The sequence below is a fragment of the Corvus brachyrhynchos genome, unplaced genomic scaffold (genome assembly GCF_000691975.1).
Source record: "Corvus brachyrhynchos isolate BGI_N302 unplaced genomic scaffold, ASM69197v1 scaffold4, whole genome shotgun sequence".
Lineage (NCBI taxonomy): Eukaryota > Metazoa > Chordata > Aves > Passeriformes > Corvidae > Corvus > Corvus brachyrhynchos.
The window spans coordinates 8,389,106-8,406,056 of record NW_008237878.1 but is presented as its reverse complement, the minus strand read 5'-3'; the positions used below and the strand labels follow the sequence as shown (position 1 = coordinate 8,406,056).

Sequence of the window (16,951 nt, the reverse complement as noted above, 5' to 3'; positions counted from 1 at the left end):
AGAGTGTGGTGTCGTTTAAGGTATTTTAATGTAAAATTCGCAGAGGTTACTTATTCTGGATGGCTCACTTTGAAGAATTTGGAAGATTAACCTTTCCAGGTTTTTCAGATTCTCTGTGAAATACTAGGAATAGACAGCAGATCACTGGCAAGAAGCATGAAGAAGATGCTCAATGTAAGGAAAGGACAAGAGATACCCAAACTTTTGTTAATAAATTATGAAAAAGCAATTTAGTGTTGGTGCTTCAGCACTGAGGAAACGAGTAACAGGAGAATTGATAGATTTTAAGTCTTCCACCATTTCATGTTCTGTTCTAGATTTATCTTTATTTTTGGCTTCTCTGATACACCACCACACAACATCTGCCTTTTTGATATTTTTAAATCTTCTTTACCTGTCTGTGAGGTTTTGCTGTCACTGGTCAAGTCTCACTAATTGAACTCTGTGTTCTGGAAATCCACTGACAATGTAATAATTTGGGGGGGATCAATCATTACAAAATTCCTACTACTGCAAAGTCAGAGAAAACCTGTTCTTTCTGAAAAGAAAGTAGAGAATCTTTCAGATGCTTTCTCAATAATATAAATAGAGGGGGTTTTTTTCTGTTTCCAAGTAGATCATACACACTGAAAACCTCACCCTGAATTTCTTAGTGGATTTCTGACATTCACTAAATAGACACACCAACCTGGATCTGATAAAACCCCACAGCATCACAAAACTGATATCATTACCAGAACCACGGTTGAGGCAATTGCTCTGGTTTTCACTCAGGAAAACCCCTGTCTCCTTTTTCCCAGCCTTTCCAGTTCCACTGAAGTGAAACAGTTGGTCCTGGCCTGCAAGGAAGGTGCTGAGGATGATAAAAGGCAGGTTTGTCCTGGCAGCAGTAATCCTGCAGTTTTTAGTTTCTTGTTCCAGCACCTCCATTGGTTTTGAGGGAAGCTTTGCTCCCTAAGGATGCCATCACAGACTGTGACAGACATTCACTATTTGAGATGCCACAAGTCTGTTCTCCTTTGTCCTCTGATAAGGAGTCCCTTATTTAGAAACTGCAAGTTGCAAGACAATTCTTATCTCCCGGATAAACCTGCCAGGAGCCAGATCTGACTTTAAAAGACTTCCAGAGACTTCTCTATCTATGCAAGCAGTACCAATCTAATTCAACTGGTTTAAAAAAACTAATGCATTGCACCTCTGTTGCTTAAATTAGTGGAAGTGTGTATTTAACTTGGTTGTGTTTGGTAAATACAGAAGTCCTTAGCAAAGACTCTTGAGTTTCTGGGGATTTAACACAAAGTGCTGCAGCATACAAGAGAATTTAAGGAAACAGTCCCTGGTCTATCATCTTTGCTTTCAGCAGAGCAGGCTGCAGTGGGACCACAGGAGCAGGCACTCATAAATGATTTAATGTGTTCTCTGGGCTTCAGAGCATGGGCTGGACATCGTAGGGGAACTTTAGGTTTGTTTTTTAAGTGTGGCTAAGTCACATCTGCATCAAACCCAAGTGTATTTTATGGAGCTATGAAAAAAACCCTGCCCTATTTTTTCCGCCCTCTGGCTACAAGGCCTCTTTTCTAGAGCTTGTAAGTCAGACCATCTGTGGATTTTCAGTTGGGAAACACTAGTAACCAAATAGCCCTACTAATGGAAAAAATCAGACAAAGCCTTTTCAACCTTCAGAGCTTTTATGTGTTCTGTTTTACAAACGCAGTCTGTTCAGAAGATATTGCCATTGCAGGGACCACCTGACAGCAGATTCTGTGGATTGGGCAGCAGTTTTTAAGACAAGACAGTGGGGAGGAATAAAAATAGGAAAATTCGCTGTGTTTTTCTTCTGAGCCTCAGGGAAGAAAAGTAATCACTGCACAAATGTCAGGGCACAGCTGAATTGCAGTGTGTCTGAGCGCTCGTTTCAGCCCACACCAGTGTGAGGAGGAGCTCACAGCGTGGGTTGTTGGTGTGCCTTGTGAGCACGGGGAGGCAATATGTCTCCAGCAGACCGATGTGTCTCCAGCAGCCTGCAGCAGTCTGTGCACAGGCATCACCAACAAGGCAGAAAGCATTCCTCCCAAAGGCTGTTTTTTCCCCTTGTTTTCTTTTATTTCAGCCACAGGTTTAAGCCAATATGGAAAACTTTCCATGGACAGTGCTTTGTTAGGCAGTAGAAATCCGATCTGTTTTCTCATTTGGGGATTTGCTGTTTTCTGCTCTGTCGTCTGGAGCACAGTGCGTACCCCTGCAGGGAGTGACAGTCCTGCTTGGGTGAGAGAGTGAGCTGCAGAGAACTTGGTGAGACTGAGTTTTCCCATATCTTCTCTCTTCTCTGTGTACAGGTGGAAGGCCAGGCAGCTGTGGAGGGTTTCTCCCCTGCTCCCATATCGGAACTGCAATATCCTACTGTGCTGGGGCTGGGACTCGCTTCCCAGTCCCAAGCAAAGCTGTTGCTCACACCAAAGCAGAGCTTTGAACAGCTGATGTCTCACTCATGCTCTGCTTTTCTCAACGTTCTTGTGATATCCCCAGTTACCAGAATCTTCTGATCCACACTGAATTTCTGATGTGGAAAAATAGTTTTCCCTGTTATCCAGAAACCCTCAGCTATCTGCTCTGTGCCTTTCCTGCTTGAGAATGGCTGTTTCCTTTTGCCTGTGTGGATGCTCATCAACTCTCAGCACAGGAAGCTGAAGGGACAGCCTGACTCAAGAACAGAGTTCAGCATGTAGTTTCTAAGGGGCTGGGCATAGCCGGGGTGGGTTCTTCTCCTGGTTAATTTACCTCAGACTGTTCAAGAGTAAAGTATTTGCTCCATTACATAAAAAGTATTACTTCGCAGTCAGGGAGACTTTCATGTAATCTCTGGACAGAAAGCAAGCAGGCACTTGGACCGCATCAGTGTCTCAGGGTCAAATAATGAATCTGAAATACCAGTTCTGATAATGAGAGCTAGAAGGAACTGTTATTAAAGGTTTCTTCTAGTTTGTCCTCACCTGCATAGTTAAGTTTTGTTGTGATGTTGGATCCTACACAAAGCTGAACATTGCACATCCAGGATCTACAGAGCCTTGTGAGAGGAACATGTTAAACCTGCATCCTTAAGCTCTGTCTTGGTAAAACGGGATCTGTAGTGAAGCCCTATCTGTGCACTATGACTGCTTCAAATCACCTAGAAATACAACTGTACATCTCCAAAACACCACCTGCCAGGGAAAGGAGTTTTCTAGCCGTAGGGAAGGGAGCAGTTTCTTGTTGCTGGAATTGAGATTTTCAGACCTTCCGTCCCGCCTGTTCGGGGCAGCGGTGATGTTTCCACCTCCGCACCGCCTGGTGCAGGTTCCTGTTCCTCTTCTGCCAGGCATAGGCCTTGTTCACCACCACTTTGTCATTCTGTACTTCACCACTTACAACAAAGACCCCTGCATGAGTGCCTCGCATGATGTTGTGGGCACAGGTGGCATCTATGTCCAGCCACTGCTGGAGCCTGGCAGGGATTTCAGTTCTGAGGAGCGGGCCATGCTTCAGCACCTCCAGCTTGGAGGAGTCCAGATCGAAGTCCGAGATGGTGGTGGTGCTGGTGGTGTTCTTCCTCAGGATTCGGATTTTCACTGCTGCAGGGGATGGAAAAAGAGCTGTGAGTTCTGTTTACTCTTCATAGCTCTCACCAATTCAACACATAGAGCCAGCCCAAGGCTTCTCTGCTGTCTCTGTAATGTGGGGAAGTATCTGTCCGAGCTTTTGTAATTGCAGTGAACTTGTAAAAGTTCTCATTTGAGGTTAGTTTCCAGTAGTGAACACTGTTCTTAGAATCACAGAATTATTTAGGTTGGAAAATACCTCAAAGATCAAGTTCAACCACTGACCTAGCACTGCCCAGTTCACCATCAAACCATGTCCTCAACTGCCACATCTACATGTCTTTCAAATACCTTCAGGTGACTCAACCCCAAGCCTGTTCCAGTGCTTGATAATTCTTATGGTACAGAAATTTTTCGTATTACCCAATCTGAACCTCTTCGTTGCAACTTGAAGCGATTTCCTCTTGTCCTTGTTACTTGGGAGAAAAGACCTCCTTCTCCCTCAATCCATTTCCCTCATAAGAGTGGCAAAGAGAAACCCTGGAGGAATCATGGGCACAAGCAAGCAGATGCATCAAAGTCCTGGTCTGCAAATTACTTTTCTCTGAGCAGGGATTTCAGGAAGTGACATGACTGACAGCTGCTCAGGATTTGTAACCTTTTTGCTTTTATTGAAAAATCTTTTTATTTTTCTATTTATATGCCTGAATTCAGGATGGTTGCTTGAAAACTTCCTGCCAGCTGATTGAGCAGAGCCAGTGCTGCAACTTGCTTGGGCTAGGAGAGGGAGAGTCACAATACTAGAACAACAGTATTAAAGTATGAAATAGCTGGCATTGCTAAAGATTCTTAGAGGCATTGATTGAAATGTTTGTATGCAAGGGAAAACCAGAGTACTGCTTGTTTTTAGCAGTCACAGACCAAAACCAAATCAGAGCCCACAGAAATAAAGCAGGTCTTCACTTTCAGTGCTGCCAGGAGCTAGGCCCTCCTGCTACCTCACAGGTAAGGTGGAAACTGAAAATCCCTGGTATCTGCTGTAAAAGCTGCAGTTTCTCCAAGTCAATATGTTATGGCAAAGCTATTTTCTGTCCATGACACTGTTTGGCTGCTGGAGGGAATGGCACCAATTGAGAGGAGAAGGAGGGTACTCACCAAAATCATTGGCACAGAGGCTTTCCAGGATCTCCCTGGCAGTGCTGGCCTCCTCAAGCTCGCAGTCCTTGCAGCTGGCTCGGGGCACTGCTGCAGCAGAAATTAGGTTATAACACCCTTGTCAAGCTACACTAGAAAAGGCACAATGAAATTTTGAGATCTACAAGTGGTGGTTTGCTGTTTCTTAGTGATGCTTCTTCCTGAGCTACCCAGGCCCTGGAAAGATAGCACAGACAGGCAGGGTGGGAAATGTTAAAACTCTCCTTCCTGTGACTGGGGCAGACACTGCTTGTGCTTTGTTCAGGCTTGTGCGCGTTGCTGCATGTTAAAGCAGCAGTGAAAATGCTTAGTGAAGATCTCCTAATTTGGATGAAACAGCAAAACCAGTGGTATGGCCAGACTCCATTCAGTGATGCTGAAATGATATTGTTGAAATATCTGTTCTTCCCTTAACTGCTCTTGAATCTCCCCCAGTATTCATCAGTATCTGGGTGTTAATTTAGTCCTTCAGACAGACTTTTTTCTGGTGTAACTCATGTCTGCAGAGGCTCATGTCCCTTCATGGTGTTTCTAATGTTTAAAGAGAAGGCTTGCAAAACATTTCTTTTTGCATATTTTTAAGCCCTAGACAGAGCTGAAAGATCAGAGCTGCAGCTCTGTAGCTCCACTGGAAGCACGTCTCGCTGCTGGGAGTCTGCACTTCATGAGCTCTCCCACTGTGCCTGGGCTGGAGGCTTTGCAGCCTTTCCTTCCCCCTACCCCAAACCCTGCAGAGTCTGATGGCACCCAGGGAGCTAATGAATACAGCTGAGAGAGGAACAAGCCACAGTCAATGTTATGCTAATTTTCTAGACACAGTTCCCAGACAGAACAAAACTAGAATTTGTAATTTTTTTTTTAAAATACAGCTTAAAACCAGAAATATGCAGAATAGAAGCAAGTCGTAGGATCATCCTTTTGAGCTTTCAGTGTTACATATGGGAAAATACATGAAGACAAAACCTCTTACTTCTCCTGCTTGAGGAATTTTCATCCATGGAGACTGCTGCGATGCACAGTTCATGATCTGCAGGGAACTTGTTGCAATTCAGGATTTCGGGCCAGGGGTAGCCGTAACAAGCCATGACGGGCGCGCAGCTTCTCTTGACGGCTTCGCAGAGGCTGCGGCAGGGATAGATGAGCCTGGGGAGGGGATGGGCTGTCAGCACCTCCGTGTGCCTGGCAGGAGGCTGAGGGTCGAGCCCTGGCAACACCGCTGCTGCACAGGGCTGTGTTAAAGGGTTAGCAGGCAATTTTGGGATCTTGGATTTTTTTTGAACGTTCATGTCCAGGAAGCAAGCAAGGAATTTCTGAGGGCAGGAGGGAGAAGGCTGTTCAATACAAGGCAGCTGCCAGAAGCCCTTCACCTCCTTAGGGAACTTCTCTAGTTGTGCAAAGGCTGCTTATCTTTGCAGGTGCCTGATTACACACCAAATTTCCTTAGCACCTCTACTTTGAGACCTGCACCTCAAAACTGGGGATTTGTTTCTGCTGCTGGAACAGTTGGGAAACTGAGAAACCATGTGTTTGGGGCAGGAGCTGGGGTCCCTCTGCACCAGAGGTGGGAGGTGAAGCTGGTGTGTGACAGCAGCTACTGCAGTGTATGAGGGGGGAGCCAGGTCATGTGGCAGCAGTGCCTGGGGTGAGAGAGCTGAAGAATCCCGAGGAGGGAACATATTTCTGCTCCTGTGATATGAAATGCTCATGTTTTGCTTTCAGAGGGATGTTCACTGTTGAGTAATCCAATTGTCCCTTGCCAAGAGCAGCAGCACTGCTTCTTGGGGACTGCACAGATCACATCGAATGCATTTTCTCTCAGGAGGCACATGTAGTTGTGCTCCTGTGGGGAGTTAACTGTTACAGCTGAAGTAACTCGTAAAAGCATCTTACCTGTCCAAGCAGATCGGTGCAAAGAGGGAGCAGAGAAAAATCCTAGCGTCTGGGTGGCACTCCCTGGCCAGCAAGGGCAGCCAGCTGGAAGACTGCTGGATGACTTCTGTCATGGTCTCATGCTCCAGCAGGTTGGGAATCCTCATCTCGGAGTAGCCGATATCGTAACACAAGGCCATGCGGTGTGGGATGGGCATGCAGCTGGAGGATCTCCTCAGGTAGCTCGCCCAAGCACCCGGAGAGCCCCAGAGCAGCAGCCGTGCCAGGAGACCCAGCAGCCACGGGCCACCCATCCTCGAGGGGTGCCTGCGGTGGGACATGACCATGCTTGGAGCGAGTGAACCAACAGCACACCCCAGACTGAGCTGCTCCTGACTGTGGGATGCCTTTTATAGCCTACGAGCCACCTCTTTGTCAATCCATCCTCATTAAGTGCGGCCCTTTCAGAGCCCTCATGGGGAAGACAATGCTCCAGTTTTCATTTGCCAGCGGCCCTGATTGTTTGTATTTTAGCAGGGGTTTGGCTTAGATCAGCAGGTGTGGAAATGAGGGCAGTTGGGGAGGGATGAATGACTTGGCCCATGTGTCTTGGGGCTCTTTCAGCCAAGATTGAATCTCTGTTTGACACCAGTGCTCCAACCCATCCCCTTTCTCTTGCTCCAGGATTAGTCATTATTTCATAAACCCTAATGTTTTCCTCTCTTTTGTTTTTTGTAAAAGCAATCAAGTGTTGCTTAAAGTCAATTAGGAGGCATTTGTTTAGCTGGATCTATTGTTGAGCAGGCAGGGAGATAGGATGGTCTCACAGCCAGAAGTTAACTGTTTAAGAGAGCTGAGGGCAGAGAGGAACTAATTTGCAGCTGTGGAGCCAGGTTGTTTGCAGACAGGATTGGCAGCACTCAGCTGGAAACCCCCTCACCTTGCAACCTGCATGACCACACACTTTCCAGTTAACAGAATTCCTACTTCATTCTGCAATCCCGTCGCTACCACTGAAGAGTGGAATTGTCCTTCCTCCAGCACATAATTAAGATTCCATAAGCATAAGCCATCATTATTGTAGCCCAGTTTGGGGAAGTGGAAATACTGGGGGTGCTGGTTGCCAGTGCACACGGTTCATTTGGACCTGGTGCTGTGCCATGAGGTTCAAACTGGTCAGTAGAAGCTCCAGTTCTGAAGCATCCTCTGGCACAAGGACCCTGTGCTGCCTGTGGCGGAAATTGTTTCCTTGGAGCGTGTTACGGATACAGCTGGCTGCATTGTGTTCCTGGGGCTTCTCAGGAACAGCTCATTTTCTACAGGGCTAGTTCTGGTCTATGCTTAGCAGGAAGCCAACTGCTTATTGACAGCTTGAGCTAATAGGGTTGATTTCAGGTCATGAAAGTAATTAATTTTTTCCCTCCATTTGAGGATGGCTGCTGTAGTTGATCTATAATGTGTCCTTGGCACATACCTGCAGGAGCTCTAGGGAGCTGCAATTTGGAGAGCAGGACCTTGGGTCTAGGAGCACTTAACCTGTCCTGCGTTGGTGGTTTTTCTTTCCCTTTTCAAAAGTCTCAGCAGCTGGTAACAAGGTCACCCTCGCTGTGACAGACACCAGCCAGGAGGATCCTCTCAACTTCCTGGGCCACAGTCGAACTGTGCTCTGGGATGGAACCTTGCCAGTGCTTTCCAAGTGCATGCCCCATGTACCATGCAGCTAAAAATCTCCTAGCCTCATGGTTAGCAGTGTATTTCTCTGCACTTCAATTTGCTTGGGATTGTGCAATTGCCTGATTGCGGCTGGGTTGGTGCTACAAAGGAAAGCTGGAGGTACCTGGGTGTGGAGACTGGCATCCTCCCTGTCCAGTATCTTCCTCTTTAATATTACATTTGAAGAGCATTTTTAGTGGGGGATCAAGAGAATGAGAGGGAGTAAGTTAGAATTTTTCTCCTTTCTGTTTGAGTTTCACAGTAGAGCACTGTGCCATGCTCCCCTGAAAGGGATTTGGTTTTGTGCAAAGTGCCAGTGCAAAGTGCCATCCTCTCCACATGAGAGCAAGGAAGTCTGAAACCCTGGCCATCACCACTGCCCACTGTAAAGATTTTTGGCCTTCCTTCCAGTAAAGCAGCAGTTCCCAGACTGTGATCCACATGGCACCTTTGAAATGGTAATATGCAGTGATACGCACATGTTTGTTCACTCCTTTGTGCATTGTGGTATCTGTGAGAGAGTTTAAGGGCTTGACCCCAGGATCCAAACATTTAGGAACTGCTGCTATAAAAATACCTGCCTCCAGCAGCTCAGGTGTGTGGTGTATGCTCTTTGAGAGCCCTTCTGGTAGAAGGGTGGGTGTTTTTGAATGTCCCAAACTTAGCCAGTTCCTAAATTTCCCCCCTACCTCTTTTGGTTTTTTCCCTGAGTCTCCTGCCACCAGCATGGGATCCCACTGTAACAGTTCCTCAGTCTCTGTTGCTGCTGACACTTTGTTGCAGAAATTCCTGACTTCCTGACAGAGGAGGAGTGCAAGCTCATTGTCCATCTGGCAAAGCTGAAGGGGCTGCAGAAGAGCCAGATCCTACCAACAGAGGACTATGAGGAAGCCATGGAAATGATTGAAATCAGCCAGATGGACATTTTCAATCTGCTGGATCACAATCAGGATGGGCAGCTGCAGCTCAAAGAGGTAGAGTGTGGGACAGACTGGGGGAGGTTTGCTGGGGACCCTCTGGCACATCCCCTCATCAGATGCTCTCTTGGTTACTCATGTGCTCGGGTGGGGCCAGACCCCAGGATATACCAATCACAATTAGCTTAATTTTAGGTCTCAGAACTTGTGCTGGCCTTCAGAATGCGAGTTTCTGGGGCAATGTGCAGTAGTTGTCATGCTATTGGGAGGCAGCAGCAGTCCTTGGCAGGACATGTGTGTTTTGAATATGCTGGATTAAATGTTTCTGTGCTGTGGGTTGCCTCTTGCTGTATGTCTTGGGAAGTGAGTTTGTCACATCCGCCCTGCTTTGTGCAGCCTGTGGGGAATTTACTCTGTGAATTCACAAAGCCACACCTATTGATGAGCTGAGGGGGATAATGAGCACCTTGTCCACAGCTCTTCAGCACCCTTGCCCTGTATGGCAGGGTGCATCAGGGCAAGTCCTGGCAGTTCAAGTGTGTCCCTCCTCGGGCTCCCATTTCAAGTGAAACCAGGAGTCTGAACTATCCCGTGCACCATGAGTGCTGTGGAGTATGGGGAGCTGTGCCAGTGACAGCCCAGGGCAAGGCTGCTTTCTCTGAAGGTCAGAGCCTGCTGAGAGCTCTTCAGGCTTCTGCATCTCTCTGTACATGTTGAAGGGAAGAATTTTGTTCCAAGCCCTTACTTTGGACAAGTAAAAGCATTCACTTTATCAATAGCTTTACTTTCCCTTCAAGAGGAAGAGCTGTGCTCTCTCCACCTCAGGGCTGGTTAACCAAGTCCCAGCAGTCATTTGCCATGACCTAAACTGGAAATAACAGCATTCATCAGCCACACTCTGTGTGTGGCTGCCAGATGATACTCACTGCAGTTGTCTTTCTGCAGAGATGTGCTGCTGCCTGTCTGGCTGATGTGCTGTGGAGGAGATCCCACCAGGCCTCATGCAGGGAATCTGTAGGGGCTCAGGAGTGCAAGAAACCAGTGCCTTTTTTTAATCCATTTATGAATTTCAGGTGTTGACCCATACCCGCCTAGGGAATGGCAGGTGGATGACCCCCGAAAACATCCGGGAGATGTATACAGCGGTCAAAGCTGATCCTGATGGGAATGGTAAGAGCAGCTCCATGGAAATCCCTTCACCCTCAGCACCTTGGACACCTTGCACAGCCGTGTGGGGGAGAGCATAAGCCATGTCCCTGCCCAGGCCTGTTTCTCTAGCTGAATTCTTCAAAGGGAAGTAACACTTCTAGAGACCTTCTCAGGAAAGTAAATGCAGTGTAACCCTCTTACTGCAGCACTCCTGCCCCTGCATCACCACTCTAGCAGCTAAGTGGTCCCACTGCCTGGGCTTGGATCTTGCTGGAGCAGGACCAGACCACAACTCTGCACTCCCTCTTCCCTGTCAGACCTGCCTTGGTTCGTGCCCTGCTGTAACAGGGTCTTAGGGCTATGCTTCTGCTCCCCTGGTCTGAGAGACTGCTCAGGTTCTGACTACAGAGCTCTTGTTACCTGGGATGCAGATGTTCAGACACACATTGCATGCCACCCCCCTTTTCAGGGAGACTTTTGCAGCAGGCCAAGAGCCCCATGTCACTGTGAGGGGAGAGTGGAATAAGTGGAGGTGGGGGTGATCTTATCAGTCAGCCTTTGGCGCTGACCCCCCTCTCTGCTGCTGGAACCTCTCTGTATTCCATGAGGCCACTTCTGCCCCTCCTGCCCCCCATCTCCCAAGGGCTCCTGCTGGTCCGGACATACACTCTAACCTCTGCTGCTCTAATTAGAGTGGCCTCAATTAAGCAACACTCCATTTCCTAATCAAATTAAGTGAATGCACAGGCTCTGCACACTCTTCCAGTGACCTGGCATTGAGAGCTGCCCAGGAGGAGCTGCTTTGGAGTTGAAGCAGTAGCAGTGTGAATGCATAAATATCCGGAGGGCACTCTCCTCCAGGCTGGTGGCATTCTTGGCAGGGGTCTGACTGAGTCCTCAGTGGCTTTTCCACCATTCTGGACATTAACAAATGAAAGATCCTGTTAAAGAGCTATTGGCAGGACCTTGCTTCCAGAGTGCTGCTTCCCTCTGTTATTAGATTGGTACATGACACTGAGAGACCAGGTCACAACCTGGATGTGGCACTGTGTCATCAAAGACTGTGGGGAGTAAGGGGAAGTGGGGACAGAGAGACAGTAGGAATAATAACAGTGGATCATTTGGTCTTGACCACTTGCACCTGAGGAATTGTCCCTGGCTGACCCTTGTGGCTGGTCCCTCCTCCTGCCAGGGGGTGCTGGTGCCCAGGGAGCAGAGCTGGCTCCCAGCAGCACTGGCTTTGCTGCCTGAATGAGCTCCTCTCCCAGCCCATGGTGTGTGCTGGGCAGCCCAGGGCAGCACACTGCATGCTGGTGCCCAGGGACCTGTGCAAGGCTTCCCTTCTCCAGAACAGGGAAACAGCAAACATGAGGAGTTTCCTGAAGCTGACAAAGGCAAGAGTCCTTGCTGATTCCAGTTGAGTGCAAACAAGAAATACCTGTTTTAGAAGAAACTGCTTTATACCTCTTGCTTTTCTGTTATTTCTACTTATGCAAGACCATGCTGTCATGCATTCCTCATTTATGTGTTGCAATTACACGAATGCAGGATAATGCACTGCTTGGTTTGGGTTTGGCTTTTTCTTAATTACCCTGCAAGGTCATATAGAAAATGTAGTCTGAGGTGTCCCACTCTGTCCTTAAAGATGTTGATTTAAATATCTAAGTAATAAGCGTCAAGAGATTGGGTGGCACAGACTTTCTTGTGTATATCAGAACTTTGGTGTCTGTTTCTCTCTTTTGATGTATTGATTTGTGTGTTTTAGGAGCTTTTTAAAGTTTAAAATGGTGTTTTGCCTGTCCCAGTTCTGACCCTGCACAGTTCACTTTGGCAGGTTGCTCTGTGTCCTCTGCTGCAGGCGAGAGCATTGCTGGAGCCCACGATCATGGGCAGAAGGGGTGCAGCCTGTGATGGACACAGTGGACCCTGACTGTGAGGAAGGCAGTTTGTGCAGTGCCCTTAGCTGGTGTTTCTCCAAGTACAGGACACAATAACTATTACCTGTGCCAGAGTCAGGTGGCTTTTCCTGTGTTCCCATAGGTGTGCTAAGTTTGGAGGAGTTCAAGCAGTTGAATATCCGTGATTTCCACAAGTACATGGGAAGCCAGAAGGTGAAGATGAGTGACTTGGTTCGCAACAGCCAGCACACCTGGCTGTACCAGGGTGAGGGGGCACACCGGGTCATGAGAGCCATTCGGCAAAGGTAAGGGCCAGGCAGCTGAGGGGAGGTTGGGTTTGGGTAGGCACAAGCACCACCTGTGTGCTGGGAGAGGCAGTGGCAGACTTGCTAATATTCACACTTCCTAATTGTGTGAAAAGTCTTTGGAGTATAAAGAGCAATGAACACAGACACAAAATGGAGAGAGGAGGTTTTCATTAGAACAAGAATTTGTATTGTCCTGTGGAAAGGGAAAAAGAAAAATCGAACCTTTCAGCATCTCCATTCACTTTTGGGAACAGCCCTATAAAACCAGGAAGATTTGGCAGTATATGAAATCATTCATTCTAATTAGTAACTGAGCTTACTGGGAGAAACTGCCCATTTCCAATGCTGTCTGGGTGCCAGCAGTTACTGTCGTTTGCTTTAGTTACTCATGCATTTCACTGAAATCTGTCTTTGCTGTTCAGAGCTGACTTTTTAAAAAGCAAAACTTCACCTTAAATAAGCCAAGTTAGTTTAATCCTCCGAGCACACATACTGTAAGGCAGCTCATGGCAGATGGGTGAACCTCTTACCCTTCCCTTCGTCTGAGATTTGATACTGGGAAGAGCTGAAGCCCAGCATGAAGGCCAAATCATGTAGTTGTGGTGAGTTTCAGATAATTGGCTGGAGAATCGCTTGTTCTTGTGGTGTTGGTCCTCACCCAGAACATGGGTAAAACCTGTCCTGAGGCCTGAAAAACAGCTGTTGGCCACTCCTTTTCTGCAGTGCATTCCAGTAGGAAAATGGGGTTGCATATTGCCTTGATTAGAGCAGACTGTGGCTGCCACCTTCTCCGTGCCAGCTAGCCAGCACACACAGCATTCCGCTTGTACGCTTTCCAGTTGGTCACTATCAGGAGGACATGAAGACACAGCACTGAAGGAGGCTGTTAGCCCTCCCTGGGACCAGGCAGCGCCTGCAGGGGCTTTGCCATCCTGCCCGGGTGCCACATTCTCCTTGCACCTGCCCCAAGGGCTTCACTGGTCCAGATTCTCAGAGCTCTGAGTGTTCTTTGGCAGGTCTCAAGACGTACCTGCTTGCCTTGGGGATGATCTCAGATGTAGCAGTGGAAAAATCCCAGAGCAGGAGGGCTCCAGTCTCCTTGATCACTTCCAGTGCCCCTCTGCCCTGGGGGAGGCTGCTGAAAAGGCAACAGGGAAAGGTGAGTTAGGTGATAAGACTATTCCTAGAGCTAGTCTCTCGTTCACTCTCAGCAGGGGCCCTGTGCTTTGCTAACTGTCCCTAAGGTCTGTAGGTGGTGTGCAGGAGTCCAGAGAAGTGATGAGATGGCACATGAAGGCTCCAGGGACACGCACAGAAGGGATCTTGCTGAGCAAGCAAAGTCTTCCTGAGAGCTGGAGATGCTTCCATCAGTTTTGTTCTGTTTTTTCTTTTTCTTTAACCTTGATGAGGGCTTTCTGAGCCGATGCTGATGGTCCAACAGATCTGTAAGGACCTGGTTGTCTCTTGGCATGCTCGCTGCAGCCCATCCGTCTCTCCGGTCTTTTGGGGAAGGGGCTTCTCTTTCTCTGGATTTATTCACTGCTTGGGAGTAGTGGCTGACCAGGGTGAGGATGCTTTCCACTCACCTGCTCTGCTCTTCCCCAGGGTAATGCGCCTGACTCGCTTGCCCCCTGAGATCGTAGAGCACAGCGAGCCCCTCCAGGTTGTGCGGTATGACCAAGGAGGGCACTACCACGCCCACATGGACAGTGGCCCCGTGTTCCCTGAGACTGCCTGCAGCCACACGAAGCTTGTTGCCAATGAAAGCGCTCCCTTTGAGACCTCCTGCCGGTAAGCTCTGCCCTGAACACGTTAGACAAGGGGTGTGGAGGGTTTTCAAGGTGTGTGGAGCCATTTCACCTCATCTCACCTGAGACTCAGTGCTCAGGTTGTGGGCTCACAAACCAGCTCAGGACATCACTGGCATGAAGAGGTTTTAAAGGGGAGGTGGGCAAATCCTGTGGGCCCACACAAGTAAAGCGGAGTGGGTGGGCCATCCCCAGCAGAGCCTACAGGCCCATTCACTACTCTGGGTAGGGGTTTTCTTTGCTGTCCTTGTGTTAACTCTTGGAGAAAAGCTGACAGTGTAAATCATGTGCCATGTGATGTCTTGGAGGAGCCACTGTATTTATGGTGGAGGGGCAGGGCATGGACAACCCCTGTGCATCTCCTCCTGCTCCAGGTGTGTCTCCTGACAGCCTCTGTCTTGCAGGTATGTGACCGTGCTGTTCTACCTGAACAATGTAACTGGGGGAGGTGAAACAGTCTTTCCTATCGCTGATAACAGGACATACGAAGAGACGGTAAATGAACTTCGCCTACATGTTACCCCTGGGGATTCTGAGTCCCTTTTTGAATGTCTTTATTCACTATGGCTGCAGGAGGGATCTGGTGCATGAGGTTGGCGTGCAGTAGCGTTTGTAGCTAGAGCTTTGGGGAAACCATGCTCCACTTAACAGTCTTTTTGCTCTGAGGACAAGGGAAGAGGCACAGGGATTTGACAGCTCAGCTTTCCCTGCTCAGAAGTGTGAGGTGTCAGGCAGTGTGTTAAGAAATGGCAGCTGCTCAGAAACAGGTTATGAACATCCAGGGGCTTGAAACTGGCTGCTCCAGTTGGGTTATGAAAGCCCCTGCATCAACCTTAAGCCATCCTGTGGGACACTCAGGCAAGGGTGAGGGGCAGGGTCGTACCAGTGCGTGTGCCTTGTTCCAGCCGTGTTCGTGACATCTTCCCTATGGTTTCTCTCCAGTCTTTGATCCAGAATGACATTGACCTGCGAGATACTCGGAAAAACTGTGACAAGGGCAATTTGCGAGTGAAACCTCAGCAAGGCACTGCTGTCTTCTGGTACAACTACCTGTCAGATGGAGAAGGTACCGGCTCACTTCAAAACTGGGCTCTTGGGAGGGGTAGGACTGCAGTAGGTGACAGCCATCATCTCCTTGCTGCAGCTGGGAGCTCAAAGAACAGCCAAAAAAAGGGTGGTAGCTGCCTGCTAGTGGGAACTGTAGAGTCTACTTGTCACCAGCTGGGTAGGAGCTTCCTGACTCTGAAAGGCCTTTGTTTACAGGCAGTAGGTCAGTGGCTCCTGATGTCTTTGGGGGACAGGACTAGCTAGCAAACAAAGACCTTGGCTGCACTCACCATCACCAGCTGCCTTTCATCCTGCTGTGCGAGCTGAAACTCCTGCTGGAACTTGGTCTGCAATTCAAAATGTGTCACTGATGTGGTGTTGCCCAAAGGGGTGGGGAGGGGAGGTAGACAAAGGCACGGCCATCAGCTCTGCAGCACTGGGACACATGGGCCACCCCATGCCACGCTTGGGGCCAATGCCTGCTTTGTAGCTCAGCTGCAGCCCCATGATGTGTCCTTGGGGCTGTTTTTGTCACAAAGCGCAGTGCGGTTTTCCCTGACAGGCTGGGAATCGACATGAATTTTTAAGGCTGCTGGTGAGTATGACTCCAGAGGGTTTCCATGACAGACTTTGAGCTGTGGTGGGAGGAAGGAGTGTAGCATCCCAAGTCCCCTGAGAGCAGCCCATGTTTCCATCTCTAGAAAATCCACTGAGGTCACAAGACCAGTGTTTGGGCTGTTGGGTGATAATATCAAGACTGTCACTCTCCTGTGAAAAGAGCCCTGTTGTGGTTTTATGAGCAATTTGTTCCTAAATGGAAAGTGGCTGCTGATGCAAGTCTGCCACAGAAAAATGATAGGATCATTGTAAACAGGTCATTTAGAACTGCTGAAATGCAATCTCTAAAGCGGCTGCAAGCCTCTGGCTTCCATGGGCCTTCTAGTGGCAGCACCATCTCTTCCATGCCAACCTTACTTTTTCCAGAAGAGCTGAGAAAAACAGCTGCTGTGATCTGGATTGTGAGAGCCACTTGTGCTGAGTGGAGACATGGAGGCAATGGGCATTTTGCACTTAGGAAGCCTGCCCTGATGAACTAACTCCTTTTAACTGCTAGGGTGAGATGGCCCCAAGATGGAGGGAGTGCCTGGAAAAGTAACTCCTTTAAGATGTATGTGAGCTCAAATCCAAGCAGGTAGTGCAGGCAGGAGAGATGGCATTGGTGTTTGCTGGCTGTATGTCCCTGTGCAGTCCCAGCTGTGCCTGCCTTCCTTGCCACCGCCTAACAGGGCTCTGCTCCGCAGGCTGGGTGGGGGAGCTGGACGACTTCGCTCTGCACGGGGGCTGCCTGGTCACCCAAGGCACCAAGTGGATCGCCAACAACTGGATCAACGTGGACCCTAACCGCCGGCGGCAGCAGCAGTTCCAGCAGGAGATGGAGCGCTTTGCGGGGACTGGGGCGGGGGCGGGGGGCGG

The 16,951-nt window shown here is 48.8% G+C and overlaps 2 protein-coding genes across 3 annotated transcripts; one reads left to right on the top strand and one right to left on the bottom strand.

Annotated features, from left to right (window-relative positions):
• Nucleotides 1-1,669: 1,669 nt before the first annotated feature.
• Nucleotides 1,670-8,555, bottom strand: LOC103614339 (secreted frizzled-related protein 5). 2 transcript variants are annotated; one of them, XM_017732579.1, is made up of 4 exons: nt 6,660-8,555; nt 5,740-5,912; nt 4,731-4,820; nt 1,670-3,608 (listed from the first exon to the last, which is right to left on the bottom strand). In XM_017732579.1, the coding sequence occupies exons 1-4, from the start codon at nt 6,983-6,985 to the stop codon at nt 3,268-3,270; spliced, it is 930 nt and encodes a 309-aa protein (XP_017588068.1). In that variant the 5' UTR covers nt 6,986-8,555; the 3' UTR covers nt 1,670-3,267. The 2 variants fall into 2 exon arrangements, with proteins under 2 accessions (XP_017588068.1, XP_008630490.2); XM_008632268.2 differs by having other exon boundaries at nt 4,731-4,817; nt 6,660-8,554.
• Nucleotides 8,556-8,854: 299 nt separating this feature from the next.
• Nucleotides 8,855-16,949, top strand: P4HTM (prolyl 4-hydroxylase, transmembrane; the record flags this gene model as incomplete). Its single annotated transcript, XM_017732321.1, has 7 exons — nt 8,855-9,325; nt 10,342-10,438; nt 12,458-12,620; nt 14,229-14,414; nt 14,836-14,926; nt 15,374-15,497; nt 16,780-16,949. Coding segments are annotated over exons 1-7 (912 nt in total), but the record flags the coding sequence as incomplete, so codon positions are not given.
• Between the last annotated feature and the right edge of the window lie 2 nt (nt 16,950-16,951).

Excerpts from the sequence above, each read along its gene's own strand:
- LOC103614339 (XM_017732579.1), bottom strand. The coding sequence starts at position 6,985 with ATGGTCATGTCCCACCGCAGGCACCCCTCGAGGATGGGTGGCCCGTGG. Across the intron at positions 5,913-6,659 it reads GCACCGATCTGCTTGGACAG|GCTCATCTATCCCTGCCGCA; the intron begins GTAAGATGCTTT and ends TCCCCTCCCCAG. Across the intron at positions 4,821-5,739 it reads AAATTCCTCAAGCAGGAGAA|CAGTGCCCCGAGCCAGCTGC; the intron begins GTAAGAGGTTTT and ends TTTCTGCTGCAG.